The following is a 21,743-nucleotide window of genomic DNA, read 5'->3' as shown; positions in this document are numbered from 1 at the left end:
GTTTCAGCTTGAATCTGCTAAAGCAGCATCAAAGCTGGAGCTCTCTGTTAGTGGGGCTTTTGGATTCCGTACTATTCACCAAGTAAAGCTAATGAGACTTATTTGATTATTTATTTATTTTGGCAACTTTTTTATTCTAAGCACCTCTGGTCTTTGTTGTAGGTAGAGCCAAAGGCACAAATGGTATTTATAGCGAATACTAGCTCATCCAATGGGAACGTGAGGCTGGCCTCTGAGAAAGCTGATGTTGGATCTTACGAAGCTTGGGGAGGTGAAGCTCCTGAAGTGTACATGACTCCTAAACTAGTGAACGATGAGAGTGAAGCTGGCAAAGATTCTGTGACTTTAAAACCAGTGTGTGAGGTATTTCAATTCACTTTAACCTCGCTTTTAACTTATATCACCTAAGTTATACTTGATCAATGTGACCTTGATACGTTTGTTTGTTTGTAGTTAAAGAACACAAGACAATTTGGTAACCCAGTTCCCTTTCGGTACGTCTGGGGAGAGACTGTGCTCTCAAGATCCACTAATGTCAAAGTAACAAGAGTTTACAATAGGAATAGCTTGTATTGTATCTCTACACCTAACGCTTGATCTCTTCTTCTCAACAGGAACCTGAGAAGAGATACTACCAACGCTAGCTGACACTGTGATCACCAAGCAACACAACCTGATCAGCACTTGAGTATCTTCACTGCCACTCTCCTGCTATTGTTGTTATCGCTAGGTACTTGCCGTAAAAACCCTAACCCTGCACTTCAAGTTTCAGGTTATTTATATACTTGCAAGTCGGGCTTCTGAGATGGGCTGATGTCTTGACTGGTAAACGTATGGGCTTTACAGATGTATTGTAGCCCATTAGGCGAAGCCCTTTTGCAGTCTTGGCCTCATGTCTGAATTGCGACAACTGATCCCTTCAATCTCCACCTTTGTCTCTATTCAGCTTTCCATCGCCACCATCGCCGATCCATCTCATCCCAATCCTCAATTGACCTTGAGATTCTTCCGATCCTCCTTGATTCAGCTCAACCCCTTTAGATATGACCGTTTAGCTTCAAGTGGATCTATTCATCGATGTCTCCTTCGTCTCCTTTACCGAGGACGTGGTTTGACTACGACTCGCCATTACAGCTCCCAGTGATGCGTTGTGAGCTGAGTCATCTGCTCCGCTTGACCACGATAGCTTGCTGACTCTATGTAAGTACTGCTGTAACTTATGTCTTAGTCACTGACTTTGTCTGATTCCTATGATGCTCATCTTCAATGTGAAACTCATTACAGATTTGGAGAGTTGTCGACTAGTCTCCTTCTCATATAAGCTTCAACCCGGATGCTCAACATAACTGCCACAGATTTCTCAGATCTACCTCTGAAGTGTCTTGACTCTCACAGTTATCTCCAACACTCTGACTGCCTCGGATTCAGATTCTGCCGACTGAAACTGAGACTGTTCTACTTCTGTATATGACCTGCTCCTTCCTTTCGCATCTGCAGTTGCTGAAGGAGAAACCAGATTCCAGCAAGATGAACCATCAGTGTTAAGTAACCTTCCTCTTTCCTTAGAATTTTGACCATTCTACAACCATCTCAAACTTTACCATCTGAAACTGCATCATTCTGTCGATTTCCATTTATGTTGTTACCGATACTGACCTTCTGCAATATCTGTTTTAGGTCCATTTTGTGAGACTCTCAAATCGACTAGAGAAGTCCCTGGACCATTATGGCTTGCTTACGCTGTGAAGTTTAGAAGTGCCAAGCACTTCTCAAAACTGTTTCCAGGTAAACACTTAGTAAGCATGTCTGCTGGATTGTTAGTCGTATGCACCTTTTGAACTTTCATTGACCCTGCCTCAATTATATCTCTGATGAAGTGATATTTCCTGTCAATGTGTTTTGTTCTGTTATGATGTGCACTGCTTTTGGCTAGGTAGATAGCACTTTGGGAATCACAGTTTAGCTTAAAATCGTTTAGCTTAAACCCCAGTTCTTCGCATATGTCTCTAAGCCATAGACCTTCCTTAGTTGCTTCCGCTAGAGCCATGTATTCTGCTTCCGTAGTTGATAGAGCCACTACCTGTTGTAGACACGATCTCCAACTCACTGTGTTTCCACCAACTCGAAAAACATACCCTGATACAGATCTTCTCTTGTCCAAGTCACTAGAGTAATCTGAGTCTGAGAACCCTTCAATATCAAATGTCTCTGACTTTGTGAAGTTTAAACACACTCCAGTAGCTCCGTTTAGGTATCTTAGGATCCACTTAACCGCAGACCAGTGATCCCTTCCAGGATTTGCCATAAACCGGCTCACCACACCAATAGCGAATCCTAGATCAGGTCTAGAACCTATTATAGCGTACATAAGGCTTCCTACAGCACTGGCATAAGGAACATTATCCATAAGGCGTCTCTCAGTAATTAGTTCCTCCTTAGTTAGGCTTCTTAGCTTAAACTGTGAGTTACTAGGCGTGATAACAGCTCTGCTTTCCTCCATATTGAAAGTCTTGAGGACTTGTTTTAGATACCGTTCTTGTGATAGCCTTAATGTTCCCTTCTTTCTGTCTCTGATGATTTCCATGCCTAGGATTCTGGACGCAGGTCCTAAATCCTTCATCTGAAATTCTTTGTTCAGACTTGCCTTTTTTTTTTTTTTTTGAACAAACCTTCATTAGATTACTTAATTAACTCAAACAGAGTACAGGAGATTCGACAGGCTTAATTTAGCTAAAGCATCAGCTTCAGTATTGTTTAGCCTTGGAACATAATGGGAAGAAACAGACTGAAAGGAATAACATAGATGTTCAATATCAAATAGGACACCTTGTGCCTCAATAGCGTTCTTCTTGTTCTTGATGGTGGAGATTAGGGACTGTGAATCTGACCAAATGGTGAGCGTTCGTAGTCCCATGCTGACTGCTTCCAAGAGAGCAGTTTTAATCGCTATAGCTTCTGCTACGAAAGCAGAGCCGACAAAGCAGCGATTTGCAGACTTCCGGTGAAATGTGGTGCTGTTGTATGGGTCCTTGAATATGCAACCGAAGCCTCCTCCTCTTGTGGTTGCATTCCAAGCAGCGTCAACAAAGCAAGGAACCGGGGTGACACTTCCACAGACACGTGGTACTTGACTAAAGGCTGGGACTCTGTTTGTGGCTGGTGCTGGTGTTGGTTTTGTTTGCACAGGTTGAGCTGCTTGCCAGAGTCTCGCTTCTTTGATTGCTAGGGTAGCCACTTCCTGTTCAGTCAAAACCAGATTTTCAAAAAGCAATTTATTTCTTGCAATCCAGAGGTACCACAAGACCCACGGGAAAAGGTCAGTAGCACTCAAACCAGTCGGTGGGAGGTTTATCATGCAACTACAAGCAGAGAGTAAGGAAGCAGGTGTGGATATGGAGCTCGGTTCTGGCTTAAGGAGAGCAGGGATCAGGTCCCATACTCGGGAGGCAAACTGGCATTGAGCGAACAGATGTCTGTCTGTTTCTAGAATCCCACATCTTTTACAGTTCCCTTCCACAACAATCCCTCTTCTGAGCAGGTTTTCGCCCACTGGAATAGCTTTATTCTTGATCTTCCAAAGAAAGTGCTTGAGCTTCGGTGAAGTTTTAACTCCCCAGACTAGCTTTTTCCAGTTGAACGCGAGGTCAGTATTCTCCACGTTGATCTTGCAAAGGGCATAGCCAGTTTTTGTAGTGTAAGAACCTGATTTATCAGGGAGCCAAACTAGTTCATCTTCCATAGAGAATTGGCTTAAAGGTATGGCTCGTATTGCAACCTCATACTGAGGTAAGTGTTGTCTTATGGCTTCCACGTTCCATTCTGCGGTTTGGGCATCAATGAGGTCAGAGACCATCATACTCATGTTTGTTTCTGTCGGAGGTCCAAAGGGTGAGAGGGGTTTAGTGATTGACAACCAAGGATCTGACCAGACGTTGATGCTTGTCCCCGAGCCCACCACCCAGCCTAATCCTTTTCGTAGCACTTCCCTCCCCGCTAGGATACCTCTCCAGCCATGTGACGCATTGTTTGGTGCGTGTACTTCAAGGAACGGCGTCAAATGACAATATCTCCCTAATAGTGTTTGAGCCAGAAGTGATTGCGGGAATTTGATAATCCTCCACGCCAATTTTGCCAGCAGAGCATCGTTAAACTGCTCTATTTCCCGGAAGCCTAAACCACCTGCATGGCTGAGGGAGCGTCATCTTTTGCCAAGAGACCCAAGCCATTTTCCGCAGGTCCGGTTTCGCGTCCCACCAGAACCGGGTAAGTATCATCTGAATCTGTTTGCAGAGCGATATAAGCAATTTGAAGCACGTCATGGCATATGAGGGCATAGCTGCGAGAATTGCCTTTAACAGGACTAGCTTGCCAGCAGCATTAAGATGCCTAGTCGCCCAGCTATGGGATCTTTGCCTGATACGATCAACAATTCCTGCAAAAATATCCTTTTTCTTACGGTTGAAATGTTCGGGGAGACCCAAATATTTCCCGATACCGCCTTCACCTTCGATGTTAAGAGCCATTTTTACTCTTCTTCTTGTCTCAATCGGGGTCTTTGCAGAGAATGTGATTGCAGATTTTTGGAGATTGATACTCTGTCCCGAGATAGACTCGTAGCTTTGTAGGATGCGGTTTAGCTCACAGACAGAAGCGTGGTCACTTTTGCAGAAGAAGACCGTATCATCGGCAAAGAGCAAATGGTTGAGAGCAGGAGAGTTTCGGGAGATCTTGATTCCTTGCATTTTTCCTTGTTCCTGAGCGTTTAAGCACAATCCAGAAAGTACTTCTGAGCATAAAATGAACAGATATGGAGAGAGAGGGTCACCCTGTCGGATTCCCCGTGACGGTATGACACTCCCTTGCGCACTGCCATTTATCAGAAAGGAATAAGAAACTGAGCGAATCCTAGATCAGGTCTAGAACCTATCATAGCGTACATAAGGCTTCCTACAGCACTGGCATAAGGAACATTATCCATAAGGCGTCTCTCAGTAATTAGTTCCTCCTTAGTTAGGCTTCTTAGCTTAAACCGTGAGTTACTAGGCGTGATAACAGCTCTGCTTTCCTCCATATTGAAAGTCTTGAGGACTTGTTTTAGATACCGTTCTTGTGATAGCCTTAATGTTCCCTTCTTTCTGTCTCTGATGATTTCCATGCCTAGGATTCTGGACGCAGGTCCTAAATCCTTCATCTGAAATTCTTTGTTCAGACTTGCCTTTAATACGTTGATTTTCTGAATGTCTTTTGCTGCCACCAACATATCGTCAACGTAGAGTAGTAAGTAGATTCTGTTCTTAATGTCTGAACCCTTTGTATACACACACTGATCCTTTGTGCATCTCTGGAAACCTTGTGATTCATAAACTCATTAAATTTCTGATTCCACTGTCTTGGCGACTGTTTCAACCCATATAATGACTTCTTTAGTAGGCACACTTTTCCTTCATCTCCTTTAGCTATGAACTCTTCTGGCTGTTCCATGTAAATAGTTTCATCCAATGTGCCATTTAGAAATGCTGTTTTAACATCTAATTGCTCCAATTCAAAATCGTAGTTGACCACAATCGATAGCATGATTCTGATTGACACATGTTTGACCACAGGTGCAAAGATCTCGTTGTAGTCTACTCCTTCAATTTGAGTGAAGCCTTTAGCCACAAGTCGGGCCTTGTACCTAGGATCTTCCACACCAGGTATCCCCTCCTTGTACTTGTATAACCATTTACATCCAATTACCCTTTGCTTGGCTGGTCTAGGAACTAGAATCATAGTCTCGTTTTCATCTAGGGAGATTTTTTCTTCTACCATTCCTGTTTCCATTTCTTCCAATCCCTACTTCGTTTTGCTTCAGCAACAGATTTAGGCTCTGCAAGTTCAATACTCTCTGCACACGCCAGTGCATACGCCACTACTGACTCACCATAATCGTACCTGGATGGTGGTCGTATGGTACGCCTGCCTCTGTCCCTAGCTAGAATGTAGTCATCTAGACTTTCCCCTTCGTTTAGCTCAGTTTCCTGATTCGAGTCCGATTCATCTGAGCATTCATTTTCCTCTGATTCTGAGCTTTCTCCACCTTGATTGTTATTCTCAGTCGTAGGCAGTACTCCACCTTGAATAGTGCCCTCAGCGTTAGGTTCATGTCTAGATGGTCCTCGTATCAGATTTGTGCTGAATGCGACTTTCTTTTTCTTTGTCGGCTTGATGGTTTCTTCCTTCTTCTGCCTGTTAAACAGATTCTCTTCATCAAAAACAACATTTCGACTGTTAGTGCATTTACCTTCTTCAGGAAGCCAAACCCTGTACCCTTTAACCCCTTGAGGGTATCCAACAAATATTCCTTTTACTGCTCTGGGACTGATCTTGTCTTGAACCTTATGAACATAAGCTACACATCCAAAACGCCTTAGGTGTCCATAGTCGATTTTTGAACCTGACCATACTTCTTCTGGAATTTTGAACTTGAGTGATGCATTAGGTGATCTGTTTATTAGATAGACTGCTGTGCAAGCAGCTTCAGCCCAGAAGCTCTTTTCCAAACCGGATTCAGCTAGCATGCATCTTATTTTGTCAGCTATTGTTCTGTTCATTCGTTCTGCAACTCCATTTTGTTGTGGAGTATAAGTACACGTTGTGTGTCTTTTGATTCCTGAACTCTGACATAGTTTGTTCATCTGCAGGTTAAAGAACTCAATCCCGTTGTCGGTCCTGAGGCACTTTATCTTCCTCTTGGTTTGATTCTCAACCAGGATTTTCCACTCTGAGAAGTGATCGAAGACCTCGTCTTTGGTTCTCTGGAATCTTATCCACACCTTTCTCGAGAAGTCATCTATGAAGGTGAGGAAATACTTGCAACCTGACAGGCTTGGCTCATTTGAGACTGACCCCCACAAGTCACTGTGGATATACTCCAGTACACTGGTTGATGTATGTCTCCCTTCTGGAAAGCTCTGCTTATGCGTTTTCCCAAACACGCATTCCTCACAGAAATCTAGCGTGTGTACTTCCTTCGAGCTCAGGTAACCTCCTTTTACCAGTAGATTCATATTCTTTAAGCTCATGTGTCCCAATCTAGAGTGCCAACGATTAGTTAAGTTCACTTCAGTTCACTTGCAGATAGTATAACCCATCCTGATATTTTCCCTGAGATAACTTTCTGTCCTTGTTTGTAGAATGTTACAGTAAAATCCTTTCCTTCATACTTGCAGCCGTTCTTCTCTAGTTGGCCATAGGAGATGAGGTTTCTGCCCATTGTTGGCATGTATCTCACATCGCTCAAGATCACCGTTGAGCCATCAGAGTTTATGATCTTGAGTTTTCCTATGCCTTTGACTTCACTATGGGTGTTGTTACCCATCAGGACCTTCCCACCGTTTATCTCTTTGAAGTCAAATAACAGATCCTTCTCTGGAGTTATGTGAAAGGTACATCCTGAATCTAGTACATCCTCAATACTTTTGTGTTCCTCCATCTTAAAACTGGCAAACCGCTGTTTTAGATATATTCTATTTGGCAATGTTTTCGTCTGATAGTCTCGTTCAAGGGCTTTCCATACTGCTAAGGCAGTAGTCTCCTTCATAACTTTCCTCAAAACCAGATTGCTAAGACTTGCGCATATCATATTCTTAGCACGTTTATCCTTCTCCTTTTCAGTTAACTCACCAGGAGATTTCACTGGTTTTGTCTCCGGTTCATCATCCTTTAGAGCACCTTTCTCAGATGACGAACTTGGCTTATCTTCCTCCAGGACACTGTCTAGTCCCGAGTTCTCAAGCTGCATTTGCATCTTAAATTTCCACAACCCGAAGTCTCCTTTGCCATCAAACTTCTCCACATCAATTTTGATCTTCGTGGATTGCATGGCTTCTCACCGGATCCTCCTCCTGTGACCCACCAGCTGCAGATCAGAAACTGACAACCGTATCCACTGCAATAGCCTGATGCTCTGATACCACTTGTGAGGTATTTCAATTCACTTTAACCTCGCTTTTAACTTATATCACCTAAGTTATTCTTGATCAATGTGACCTTGATACGTTTGTTTGTTTGTAGTTAAAGAACACAAGACAATTTGGTAACCCAGTTCCCTTTCGGTACGCCTGGGGAGAGACTGTGCTTTCAAGATCCACTAATGTCAAAGTAACAAGAGTTTACAATAGGAATAGCTTGTATTGTATCTCTACACCTAACGCTTGATCTCTTCTTCTCAACAGGAACCTGAGAAGAGATACTACCAACGCTAGCTGACACTGTGATCACCAAGCAACACAACCTGATCAGCACTTGAGTATCTTCACCGCCACTCTCATGCTATTGTTGTTATCGCTAGGTACTTGCCGTAAAAACCCTAACCCTGCACTTCAAGTTTCAGGTTATTTATATACTTGCAAGTCGGGCTTCTGAGATGGGCTGATGTCTTGACTGGTAAACGTATGGGCTTTACAGATGTATTGTAGCCCATTAGGCGAAGCCCTTTTGCAGTCTTGGCCTCATGTCTGAATTGCGACAACTGATCCCTTCACAGTGGAGCAGGCAATGGTTTTGGCTCAGTGCCTTTTAATTGAGAAGGCTAGTCGGAGCGATGAGATGCAGAGTAAGTAAACCCAAATTCAAGTGTCTTTAAAACGTTTAGAGTTTATGTTCTGTACATGTAGAATAATAGTAACAATTTTTCGTAGTAAATTAATTTACCAGACATAAGTTGCGACTGCAATAAAAAAATGCCTAAAGAAGATGTCTGCTCATGCTTTTGTGTCTGAATTAAACTATTGTCCTTTAGTTTTATTTATATATCAACAGGCGAGACAGCTGGCAGATGTGGGAGAACTTCAGCCATGTAGCTATGGATGTGGGAAATATTGATCAGGTAGATGCAGCTAAACCACTTAAGATTTAAAATTCAGCACTTTGTATAAATGACTTAACTAGTAGTTCTCCCTATATCTGTTTGATGCAGCTATATGAGTTGATTCATCTGTGTGTGTTTTTCTTTCAGACCTTTGAAGCTATACAACAGATACTGAGAATGAGCAAAAACAAGAGGATTGATGTTGTTTTATTAGACCGCATAATGACAGAGTTAGAAAATAGGGATTCAGTATGCAAGTCAGCATCTTCATCGGTTGAATCAGTAGAAACAGAACCGTGTGCTGCAACACCAGCTGAAACTCAACGTCAGTTAGAGTTGCTTGGGAAAATTATTCAGCAGGTTAGCAAACTATTTTGATAACTAGTATGTATCTTTGTATCGTCTCAGAGTCTAAGTTTTCCTTTACCTGATTCTTGCTTGTGGATATTCTCTCTTATAGATTGTCCGGACAGAAAATACATCTGAAATTTGGGGATTGTATGCAAGATGGAGTAGAATCAAAGGAGATCTTATGGTATGCAGCGAGGCACTGTTGAAGCAAGTGCGATCATATCAGGTATTAATGTCATTTATTAATAGTAGTCGCTCTTTTGATCTGTGAGCAGCATTCTCAGTTCCAATCTGATGATATCTCTCTCTCACAGGGATCAGAAGTGTGGAAAGACAAAGAGCGTTTCAAGTTGTTTGCAAGAGCATCATTGGAACTTTGCAGAGTCTACATGGAGATCTCAGTGTCCACAGCAAGCAGCAGAGAACTCTTTAGTGCTGAGATGCATTTGAAGAACACAATCAAACAAGTAGGAACCAAAATGATCATTAATTAATACCCACAACACTTAATAAGCTTTATGACTGTACTGAATAATGGCTAACATGTGTGTGTAGGCCACAGTGAGCTTCTCGGAGAGTGAGGAATTGAAGGAGCTTGAAAGTTGTCTTGAGGAGGTGAGAGATCTTATACAGAAGAGTGGAGAGGCTACGAATACTAAAACATGAAGGAAGCAAAGACTTGTCTACTATATAGATAGGTTAGTCCCTGACTATGGTTCCTGTGTGTTTGTAACATTTATCATTTTTCTTGTTTGTGTCATAGACGATTTTGAGATAACAGCGTTATGGTTCTTATAGCATAAAGATTTTGGGGACGATCTATAGATTAATAGAAAAAAATTAGAAGTGTTTTACAGTTACAGATTACGCAGAAATTTTAGCCTTAACAGCAAACAGCTCAAAGAAAAAACTGAAACAACAAATAAGAACACTTTGATGAACATTAAGAAGTTGAATGAATATTGAATTGAAGGACCTTGGTACATGAGAAAAGATTCTGGTTACAAGCAGAGGCGAATCTCTTCTTGTTCTCGTTCTATAACCATCTTTCTCTTCTTGTAAGGACTAAACCCTCTTGAATTTGACTCGGAGGTTGTTTTCCTGAGCACAGAGAATGCAGACCTCTCGCTAGGTTTAAACTCCCATTGACATACCATTGTCTCGGGTTCTGAGTTCTTATCCGTGTGCCCTGTGTCATCGACCGAACCGGTGTTTGAACCAGTCGATGATCCTTCGTTTTGGACGGCCATTTCTGAAACTAAGCATCTGTTTTCCACCACTTCTTGCTTAGGAGGGGATTGTATCCAACAGCTCAAGACTTCTTCTTGTGGGTTTGTTATCATGGAGAGTTTCTGTGGTAATGGCTGCATCGGTGACTTGCAATAAGCTGTTGATGATGTTAGAGAAGAGGACATGTCTGAATCAGCAGATACCAAAACTATCTTGCCAAAGAGTTTAAGGCTTTGCTTTGTTGGTGCATTTGAAGTACTTGCAAGAGCAGCCGGAGGTGATGCAGAGGAAACAGGGGACAAGCTTTGATTAGGTGAATGTGAATCAGAGGAACCAAAGGCTTCTGATCCAACAGGGGACAACACAGAGGTTGGTGATCGGTTGTCTCGTTCTGAGGGAGAAACCGACCTACTCGTTTGATCTCCCTCGTTCCCCAACTTGCGTGGGTAAGGATGCATTGGTCTTCTCTTGGGACGAGGAGGCGGTATCACAATCGAGCTCCCATTACTTCCTTCAGTTGCTTCTCGAGCAATCTGTGTAAAAAACACAACAGAACAGAGGCAAGTCAGAACACACACAAGTCTCCGAAGAATGTATGTAACAATGATCCCTTGTTTAAGCAGTTCTTGGTACACTTTATATGAACAAGGAGGGGGTATAAGACCTTAGAGAAGAACTTCTGAGCATGGCTTCGAATCTGAACAGCAGTCTTTGTGCCCACATGTTCTGTTAGTGATATTTTGATGGTTAAGGTAAAGCAAAGAGCGTACATGCATAACTCATTAGAAAGAAAGTGCTATTTATTACTAGCTCATTCATTTTTATTACCTTTGATTCGTCTCCAGGCTCGGCCGTATAACTTCAATGCTTCGACAAACTTATAGTGTTCTCCATCTGTCCATCTCTCTCTTTCCTTTGTTATAATATATGGTTTCCTCACCTAAAAAAAAAGAAAGACGAAACTGAGCCAAAAGATCTTCACCTTTTACATAACAATACAGACACATTAGAGTGTATCAAAAGAAGCAAAACCTTGGGTGCATAGTCATTAAAGTGTATCTGCGTATCTGAAGTTTCTTCAACTCTGCTCCTCGGAGGAGCTTTGGCACCCTAAAAGAAACAAACACCAAAGCCAAAAAGGAAGGAACCTTTAGGAAGAAAAACATCATCTATAATTTTCTCACATGGTATACATATATACAAGTTCTGTTACTTTACCAAAAGTGGTATTGTATCGTATCATTCACAAAATGTAACGGTTTCAAATATATTCAGAGATTCTGATTACATTAAGACAAACACAATTGGCTTTAGAGGAACTCATAGCTCAAAAGAAACAAAAGAGTCTGCAAATGAACAGGCTTGACTTTAACTTAAGAAAATAAAACTCAACTTGAGGTTTTTTTTTTACTTCTCTAAGCTCATAGATTGATTAGCTAAGGAGAAACGAAATGTGGATAAAAGAAAATTAAAAACAGAGCAAGATTTGAGTTCACACCTGAGCATTCGCTGTCAACCGAGGCGAGTTCATAGTTGTTTGCCGGGTTATAAGAAAACTAAGCTTCTGCTACAGGAAAGAGCAAATGAAGAAAGCAGAGAGAAAGGAAAGTTGTTTTGGGGTCTGTGGAGGAAGGAAAGAGTGAGAAGAAATAGCAAGAAGATAAAAGGAGAGGATACCACGTCAGCTTCTGCTATGTGCGCTTTTTCAAATTTTCTTTGTTTTTTTTTGGGAAATTAGGCCCAATGACCATGAAAAAAAGCGTAATTCACATACTAGCTATTTTACCTAACAGACCTATAGATGCTGTCATATATACATAATAATACTGTAATACCCTTATTTTCAACCGGCGTAACCTGCTCAAAAAAATAATTATTAATTATGCAGAAAAAAGTTGTGGCGTACGTGACTTCAGATATGTATTCTTTTTTTTACTTTTTTGGAGTCGAAAGGCCTCCGACACCAAATTGCTCCACAACGTCGCCTCCGCCTGATTTCAAAAGCTTTTTCGTCTTCTTCTCTTTTCTGTTTGTGCCATCCTTCGACATCGGACATCGTTAAATTCGAAGCGGCGGTTAGTAACAAACCCTTCCTTTCTAACTTCACCAAGTTGAGTCTTCTCAGATCTCCTTCATATCAGTGATTAAGGTGAGTTCTGTTGCAATATTGTAAGTTATCTGTTTTGTGTCATAGATTCTACTATTACAATGTTATCTTCCCTATTCGGAATAGATTTCACCCTAGTCTATTCTAAATTGATAAATCTAACTCATAGTTTCTGTTTCATGTCCAATCTGGTAAGCTGAGGTAAACAAATTTTTCTCGGTTCGTCTTACTCATATGTTTACTGCAAAGTGGGGATAGTGATTTTGGAATGAAAAAATCCCTTTTGCGATAAAAAAATGGTTTTGTGTGAAATAGAATATCTTATAGAACCTGTACTATTTGAAATGGAATATCTTAGTTTTAGAGACTGGTTATGTACCATTCCATTCGTCTGTATTTCTGAAGAATCGTATCAAAACTAATATATTATTCGCTTTCCATTCCATCTGACCATCTGTTCCATTCCATATCTATAAATTATATATTATATCAGATGGTACAATTCTAATTGCATATGTTACTTCTTTACTCGCATAGGCTATTTGGGAGTAATACAACTAAATATTTAACCTAAGCATAAAGTAATTCATATATTAGTAGTTTATCTTAATGCTTCCATTTCCTTCCAACTTGTAAACTAACGTGTTTTTCATTTCATTTTGTTTTTCAGGTTTGTCATGGATGAGTTGGAATGGTAATAGCATTTCTATACTATTTTATGAATGGAAGAGACTGTCTTTCCTTCAAATCTGGCTCTTCTCTTATTTGCAATGTTTATTAATATATAATATACTTTTTACTAAGTTATACTTCATTCGATCTTTGAAAGGGAGGATTCAATATTGTTCGTTGTTGTTTCATATTCTATTGATATGAGTTTTGTATGGTTTATATTAGCTTGTATATGATTTGTAAAAATAAATAATATACTGAACATAAATGGAATAAAATTTATTATTGCATCAAATAAAATAGAATCTAATGTGATGTTGAATGTGAATGACATACATATGATGTTGTCTTTTCTACCTCTTTTTCTCTAATGCTGTCAATTTTTGTTTCTTTCGCTACAACCAATCTGAATTTGTTGTAAGCATTAGATCTTTTCCTGCCATCATAGACACTTCAAAATTTGAACTATATATATATATTGTGTTATATCATTTGTTACATTTTTTATTTTATATGCTCGTATAGAATGGAAATGCATGTTACTTGTGTTTCAAAATTTTTGGTTTAATTTATGAAATATTTGGGTTGACATTGGATTATGGTTTACATCTACATGTAGGGTTTAGTGATTAGTGGCTAGGGTTTAGTTTATGAAAGATTTGGGTTGACATTGGATTAGGGTGTACATTTATGTGTAGGGTTTAGTGATTAGTTGATAGGGTTTAGTTTATGTACGATTGGAGTTGACATTGGGGCAACTATTACCACTTTCCATGAAGGTTTAGTTTTGGTGACAAGTGTTCTCTTATCCATCCCCATTAGTTTTGTATTTCATGTAACTCAATCATGGTTGTATTATGCGTACTATATCATTTAAAATAGTACACTTTATATAGAATAGAACGGTTCACATAGGTTAACTTGGCCAATAGATTAGGGTTTATATTTCCCTAACTTGGGTTTAATGTTTGGTGTCAACTGTTCTCTTAACCATTCCCATTAGCTTTGTATTCATTGTATTTCATGTAACTAAATCATGGTTGTACTATACATCTAGTAGCATTTAAAATAGTACGGTGTATATTGAATAGAACGCTCTTCGTAATGGACAGTGTAAATATTTACTTAACCCTATAATGCACATATATAATCATTAGCTTACACCACTTGTTTAATTCTACACAGTGAAATTATCTTAATAACTCTAACTCATTATGTGGCATCTTCCTACTCTTTCATATGGAATAGCTGTCACCAACTATTGGAAATGTATTCTACAACATGCATCATCGCATCTCATACCGCACACGTCAACTTTCAGATGACACAAGTATAATGTTACTATTCTACCTAGCATACATAGTATGGAAACTTATACAGTTCGTATAGAATATAAATGTCATTATCTTCATATCGCCGTTAGGTTAATATAGTTTCTGGTTACTTGCAACTGTTATCTATTCCTTTCGATGCATACACTTACATCATATGTATTGAATATAACTGTACCACGTGCTCCATAAATTATGTTATTGGTAATATGCCACACAAAACCAACCACGTCGTTTACTTTAGAATATGGAACCGGCAACTTGTTACGTGCAAGGACATAACCGGGTAAAAGGAAGCCAAAGAGTCTGACAATGAATTATGTCAAAATCATTGTTAGATTCTTAATTTCATACTAAAAAATGGCTATCTCGCCAATAAGCCCTTTTTTTTTCCCAGTCGAGAAACAGATGAAATCTTGTGGCTCACCTTCAAATACCCCCTCCATTTGACACGTGTTGCTCGTGTGGTTGGTGGTTACTCGCTAGTATTAATAAAAAAAAATTTGTATGATAAAAAGGATAATGAAAAATATCGGGAAATATGGATTATGCTGGACCGAGAAATGTGAGCCGCCAGCTAAATATCTTCTGTCTATAAATTAATACATGGTGTGGGTCGCTCCATTACGAAAGCCTTTGATAGAGATACACAATATGTTGCCATCATATCATTACAATTATTTTCAGCTTTTTCCTTACTATTATGCAGTTTATCTATTGTTCAGGTCGTAATCAATCCTCTTAAATGTGTAAGATAATTAATTAAATCCTTTGGTTAAGCATATACGAAAACATAAGCAAACAAGTCTGTAAATCATAGACTTTAATTTAAAATATATTAAAATGCACTTTTGTCCATGTCACTTATTCTTACATTTAGCCGACTGTTCTACACAAAATTGACACGCGGAAGAAGACGAAGGCGCCACTGGCTTTTTTTCTTGTTACCGAATTATTGTTATCGCAAAAAAAATCCTCAGCCACGTATTTTCGTTCTCGCTGTGCTTTAGCACTGGTTATTTGTTAGGCTTGGTGGTGCTTGGGAGTTAGGCAACTTATTATATTACTGGATAGTGTGAATTGATGCGTTACACATTTGCGATATTTTTTTTTATTTTTCTTTCACCACCATACATTTATCTTTTGCGATATAATTCCCTTTAGCTATGTGGTTCATATTCGTTGGCCCAACATCTTTTTGGCCTGCCACTTTAGAGCCAAACGGGATAAAAATTGAAAGAATCAGATATTCTTTTGAAATAAAGGCCTCTGACTTTTGTGGCAGTCAGTGTGAATGTTCTTCTAAAGTCTAAACAAAGATAAAAAAAGAGATTGGAAAAAGGATGTGTGGACCTGGACCAGTGTAGAAAAGCCTGACCAGTGAGCAGTGAAACTATTTATGGACCAACCGTATTATCTTTGTATTTTATGATTTCTTGTCGTTCACTTCGGATTTCGAGTTGGTAAAAGTGGTCCAAGTAAGAGTAGGAAATAATTTGCGACAACCGGAATATGGTATAGAAATTGGTAGGAATAATTTTTTTTTTTTTGAAACACAAACTGGAAGGAATAAATTATTCTGACTAATTAGTTGAAAAACTAAATAAAACATAATATTTACTCTCTTTGTTTTTTTTATTTGTTTCATAATATTAAATTTTCTCACATATTAAGATGGTTCTTGGGAAAATAATAAAATTATTTTTAACTGATGTTTTCACTAACATCTCCATTGATAATATTTAGAAGAGTATCCCAACCATAAAAAATGAAAGAAAAAAAAACTCAAGTAGGGAAAGAGAAGAAAATAGTTCCGTAAAAAGAAGATAAAGAAAACATCACTGTGTTATTCTTGGGAATCTTTTACCTTGAAAAAAGTTCAATCAAAAGTGCTTTCACGTATAATAAGAAGAGGAAGACAGAAGAAGACTGCATCAGGGATCTTTAAACTTTTCTTCACAGATCCTCTGGACCGTTGATGTCCTGTAACAACAACACGCACAAGTTGAGTCCTAGTGATGTAGTTCTTACAATATCCTCCCCGGGAATATAAACGTTACCTTATCCTTGACCACCGCATTATCGGGAATTTCAAGTTTTGTCCCGGAGTTTGCCTTCACCGACACTTTGCCCTTGAGAACAACGCCTGAGCCAAACCAGACATCACCAGAGACCTTAAGGCTATCCAGCTCAACTATACTCGGGATGGACTTGAACCGGCTAAGGAAGCTCGCCACCTGTTTTATTAACCCAAACACACACAAAAAAGTTAGATTGTGTAAGAGTGAAATACTCTTTTACAGAGAGCGAAAAACGTTTTCTTACCTTTTTGAATTCGGGTCCCAATTCGATCGCTGGGTTTGTGGGGTTTGTTCTAGCTTTGTTTCGTGTGACAAAGCCATCCACGAGAGTGTACAGATCAGACTGTGAAAATGATTAAGAATTATTAGCTCTCTGTTGCGTGTTCAGTGGATTATTTGGAGCTTTGCAGTGTTTTGGCTTTACCTGAACAAGAAGCAAGTCTGAAGTTGCCTTCACTGGTAAGAACCGTGACCGCGGTACATTGACACCGATTGCATTTTCAAAAAACTGTTTGAAGACAGGGAAGCATTAGAAGAAGGTCACGGTTGTGTTTCTCTTAAAAACTGCGTTGACGAAATAAAGAACAAAATCTGCATACCCTTATCGCAGCACCAGCTGCAGTTTCCAGTTGAAGAACTTTGACTCCATCGACTTCCTGAGAAGAGTTTACGACAAATCATGCAAAGTTGCAATAGCCTAATTGTGCAGGATGGTACGATTTGAAAAATAGGTACCTTCGGGTTAGGGATGATCTCCATCTTAAGCGCATCAGCTTCCACAAGCTTTTTGATGGCTTTCAAGTTAACCCAACTGTAAAGCTAAACAGGTAAGTCTCCGAAAATAAATCTATTATCTTCCACTGTTTTGAGGACCAGATAGATTACTTACAGGTTGTTCGTGTTGAAAATCTTGAATTTCTCAATTGATTTGAATTCATTTACCTACCAAAAACACGAGTAAGGTAATTCTTAGTCAGACGTAATAACCAGAGATGAGCAATTTCGTTTCATGCTCAGAGCAGCAGCAACTTTTTTATGACATGTTATGAGCGAAAAATGGAACAAGTAAAGCTAATGAAAGATAGTGTCTGATTGCTACAAGAATCTCAAGGAAGCTCTCGTAAAAAGGAAATCTATATCATAAAAACAGAAAGATAAATTTAAATAGAAACCACAAGGAAAACAGAAGAGTTGTGGACTTACATGCTCATCAGGTACCTGAGCAATCTCCAGTAGCTGAGTTACACATCAGAAAAGTCAAACTTAGAAGTCAGTAAGACTATTATATTCTCCTTTAACAGAAGAACAATGAAAAAGCGTCAGGATCATGAGTTGCAGAAAACAACGACATATATCTCCATATATTATTTAACTATGAGCCTGGATACCCCTATGATTTGAAGGTGGCATGCACAATAATAAGGAGAGATATTGCAGAATGCACAGACAATGTTCAGTAGGTACTAACACCAAGTTTTATTAGTAATTTTCCAGTAATCTTGCAGCCAAATAGCTATATCTAAACAGGAAAGGAAATCTACCTGTACTTTTCCTTCGTAGGAGATGAGAGTTCCTCCCTTTACATCAGCTAGGGTTTTTGGTGTCACCTCCATACAGTACTCATTTTTGTTTTGGATCAGGTGCTTCAAGATTTCTGAAGCAACATCGAATAAATGACAGCCAATAATTACTCTCTGATTCAATGTTACTTTTGCAGATTGCAACTAAGCAAAAGCAAACAGGAAGAAACCAAGAAGAAGATATTACTTAAGTCGACGACAGCGCCCAAGTTGTCTGAGTTGGCAACGAACACATACTCCTTACCCTGAATAGTGAGAAACCCGGAATTAAAATTGGCAAATGCCAAAAGTCACAAACGTATCAAAAATCAGTTCAGGAGACAAATAGTAATATACTAGATCAAAGAAATAACCTGTGATATGAAAGCATCAAGCTTGCCACTGTTCATGAGGGATGGGAATACATCACCGTGACCGGGAGGATACCTTCACAAAAACACCCTTTATAAGTGGTGACAGAATAGAGAAGGATATTCACATGCAAATGGAATCTCAAATGCAAATGCATATGCAATACTATAGGAAAAAATTCCATCAGGATTGCAGCATTTGATTGACAAGGCTAAATGAGACTCATAATGATTGTAAGCATAGACTAGACCCCAGGACTTTTTGAAAGTTTTGCATGATAAGAAAAACCAAAATACAGAAGGCAGTGAAATTACAATATAAGTTTACTAGTCTACGAGAACAAAATCATACCAGCCATCCTTGTCAGTCTTTCCTTTGCTAGGCCATGGCACAAACTCGTCAGCAACAACACGAGGATACTTGCTCTACACAATTAAAGCCAACATTGTTAGTTCCACAGTTGACCTAGATCGTTCAAGTAAATGAAGTTTTGGTTTCTTGGCATTGACATGAAAGTACCTGATTAAAAGTGTGAATATCGACATTTGAGTTGGTGTACTTCTCCACAATCTGAAAACAGACAAAAAGCAGCCAGCCTACAAGTATTAGATAAATGTAGAACTAAAGAGAAGTGAGTCTCGGTGTAAAAGAAGTACCTTTTGTGTGTCATCATGGGTATTGAATGAGTTCATGAGAACCAAGGGAACCTTGCATCCATACTTGTTGTTGAGATTCTGTTGGAAAGCAATATATGAAGTTACGTAAAGGCATTAAGATTAGAAAGAAAAAGAAAAAAGAAAAAATTGACAAACCTCGATCTGGATAACAATCAGGTCAAGAAATGTCAAACCATCACGAACTTCGATAACCGATCTGCACAGAAACAGGAAAAGACAAATGAAAAACCGATTGCTAGAAGAAAGAAAATGTCGCATAATACATCGGTAAGGACTGCATACGGTAAACTCAAATGAAGTTATAAAATATGGACTGTATGAACTTGTTCACCCGTGAAGTTCAAACAACTACCATATCCCTGCCATTTTCAAAAAGCTAGCAGTGAATTGTTTACTAGCTACACAAAGGATCCGCTAAGTCCACTAGTGATAGCAATAAATCCTATAGACCAAGAGCGCAGTCCAAAACCAAGGAGGACATGGTAAATGTACTCTCCACTTAATTATCTCAAAGAGACTAGATCCACTGCTCAAATTCAAACTAAAAAAAAAAAAACCGATAGTGAGGCAAGACTAGAGAGCTTACTTTGGACCAGTGCATCCCATCGTCGTTCCCAAACCTCCATTAAGCTTTAGCACAACAAGCTTGTCCAACAGATACTTAGTCTCGGAAGCATCTTCATTACGTTGCAAAACATAATTAAAACTTATTTTGTTACCGAATGCAAATTTCAATAGAGATTTTGTATCATTCGAAAAAAATACCTTCAGAGACGTTAGCCATTTTATCGTAAGGAACAACAATCTCATCAGTAGGAGTCTGGATCTTGCTCCACTCAATGTGCTGAGCCTCACCGCTAACAGATTCACACGTGATAGAATTTTAGAACTCATTCAAAAAAGTTTCTTAGATCTGTTCCCAGATCCGATACGATACTTGTTGCATCGATCTTTTCAACTAACAAACATTACTCCGTTTCAATGCAAACTAAACCGTTTGATTTTAACAGCAACACAAAAACTCGATCAGCAAAGATAATACAAAGGACGAACCTCAGGTAGCGAGAGACGAGGTTGATGAATCCGCTCCTCTCGTTATCACTGAAACAGATGAGAGAGAGAGATTAAACGATGAAGAAGAAGATTTACCAGATCCAGAATCAGAATCTGAGAACGAGGAAAATGAGAGAATGTGTGGAAGAGACCTCATCTCGTTAAGTCCATCGGTAGCGGATTTGAGCTGAGGGAGCTTCTCGATCGCGGCTGCGGCCATGGTTGGTAAACGAGATTCCGATCTAGAGATGTTAATCGCAGAGAGGTTGGAGATGAAGGAGTGTTGTGGAATCAAAGGGGAGGGGTATTTATAGTGAGGGAGAGAGATAGTGGTGGTAACGAATGAATCGTCCGTTGTTTTCTCTTTGCCATTTGTAAAACAGTAATCTCCCCCACCTCGCAATCGCATCTCCCTCCATTCGGGGGTGGTTTTTACCTAACCGGTCGGTTTAAGTGTTTGAACCAAGTAAATCGGTTCAATTTAGCTCAACAAATTGAATGTTTTATTGTACTTTTCCCCGTTTTCCATTATGAAGCTCGAAAAACTGAGTTCTTATGATAGAAACTGAATTCAAATCGAACCAAAAATACAAAAATGGATCGTGACTTTTAGATTTATATTCTTTTTTCAAATTTGTGAAATCTAAACCGGATAGTAAACCATTTTTTATATTTAACTCAAATCTGTACAGAACCAGAAAAAAAACATTTGGAACACCCTTGTCCAGTTCTTTTTATTATCATCATCATTACAAAACTAAATTAAAATTATTATTCATGTGAACGTGGAAAAAAACGAGTACCACGTCTTGCAGGTAAGCTTAGCTATCCATTTCCGATGGTGCAGTTTTCACGTACGAGAAAAGATATTTTGATGTTGATATGTCTTTTACAAACGTAAGATTTTTCATTGTTAACTGATGAAATGTCATATAACAACTAATTAAAATAGTGTTACAGAAGAAGAAAAGTGTTACGAAAAAACAACTAATTAAATGATTTTGTAGGAGCTAGTAGATAGGGGCCTCCCTTAGAATTTATTACAATATTTATTTTACCAATCAGAAACATCAAACCGATATGAGTTTGATACATTATAAAATCACCGGAGAATAGTCTTCTCACTCAAAACATTATTTGAAAGATAAAGAACCAAATAGTCTCTCACTGAGTATCATCGCATTTTAGCATGGCTTTGATCCTTTGAATTGTGGAACTATGTTGTGCTTAGATCAACGGGAGTGTAGACCACTATACTTTCTAATGCATCTCTACGAAGCCGTTGTGTATTATCATCATCTCACTAGGTGAAAAATGCCTAACACGGTACCTAGTAAATAAAATAGTAACAGTTTAAATTGAGGATTCATTGTGGGTTTCTTTATTGTGTGTTTATATAACACTATTTATCAGTTTTTCGAGCAAATCGTGTTCAAGCCTCACATTCAAATGTTATATAGAC

The 21,743-nt window shown here is 39.1% G+C and overlaps 3 protein-coding genes across 3 annotated transcripts; 1 reads left to right on the top strand and 2 right to left on the bottom strand.

Moving 5' to 3' along the window:
• The first annotated feature begins 819 nt into the window (after nt 1-819).
• LOC108835847 (uncharacterized) lies at nt 820-10,059 on the top strand. The gene is made up of 14 exons (XM_057005314.1): nt 820-1,200; nt 1,285-1,785; nt 5,604-5,693; nt 6,681-7,019; nt 7,209-7,424; nt 7,654-7,962; nt 8,053-8,139; nt 8,214-8,329; nt 8,446-8,593; nt 8,780-8,866; nt 8,996-9,208; nt 9,309-9,425; nt 9,514-9,666; nt 9,755-10,059. Exons 9-14 carry the CDS (start codon nt 8,582-8,584, stop codon nt 9,863-9,865), a joined length of 693 nt encoding a protein of 230 aa, XP_056861294.1. The 5' UTR covers nt 820-1,200; nt 1,285-1,785; nt 5,604-5,693; nt 6,681-7,019; nt 7,209-7,424; nt 7,654-7,962; nt 8,053-8,139; nt 8,214-8,329; nt 8,446-8,581; the 3' UTR covers nt 9,866-10,059.
• On the bottom strand, nt 10,022-12,132 carry LOC130509403 (protein REVEILLE 1-like). The gene is made up of 5 exons (XM_057005313.1): nt 11,928-12,132; nt 11,462-11,539; nt 11,258-11,369; nt 11,094-11,155; nt 10,022-10,962 (listed from the first exon to the last, which is right to left on the bottom strand). Exons 1-5 carry the CDS (start codon nt 11,958-11,960, stop codon nt 10,201-10,203), a joined length of 1,047 nt encoding a protein of 348 aa, XP_056861293.1. The 5' UTR covers nt 11,961-12,132; the 3' UTR covers nt 10,022-10,200.
• Nucleotides 12,133-16,237: 4,105 nt separating this feature from the next.
• Nucleotides 16,238-20,626, bottom strand: LOC130509402 (UTP--glucose-1-phosphate uridylyltransferase 1). Its single transcript, XM_057005312.1, has 19 exons — nt 20,434-20,626; nt 20,282-20,329; nt 19,994-20,085; nt 19,815-19,905; nt 19,364-19,424; nt 19,208-19,285; nt 19,071-19,121; nt 18,903-18,976; nt 18,554-18,626; nt 18,388-18,445; nt 18,162-18,274; nt 17,824-17,856; nt 17,510-17,562; nt 17,356-17,431; nt 17,220-17,276; nt 17,045-17,128; nt 16,865-16,963; nt 16,600-16,776; nt 16,238-16,522 (listed from the first exon to the last, which is right to left on the bottom strand). Exons 1-19 carry the CDS (start codon nt 20,499-20,501, stop codon nt 16,496-16,498), a joined length of 1,413 nt encoding a protein of 470 aa, XP_056861292.1. The 5' UTR covers nt 20,502-20,626; the 3' UTR covers nt 16,238-16,495.
• Nucleotides 20,627-21,743: the final 1,117 nt, after the last annotated feature.

This window comes from Raphanus sativus, chromosome 3 (genome assembly GCF_000801105.2).
Source record: "Raphanus sativus cultivar WK10039 chromosome 3, ASM80110v3, whole genome shotgun sequence".
Taxonomy (NCBI): Eukaryota; Viridiplantae; Streptophyta; class Magnoliopsida; order Brassicales; family Brassicaceae; genus Raphanus; species Raphanus sativus.
This window is presented reverse-complemented; position numbering and strand designations above follow the sequence as displayed.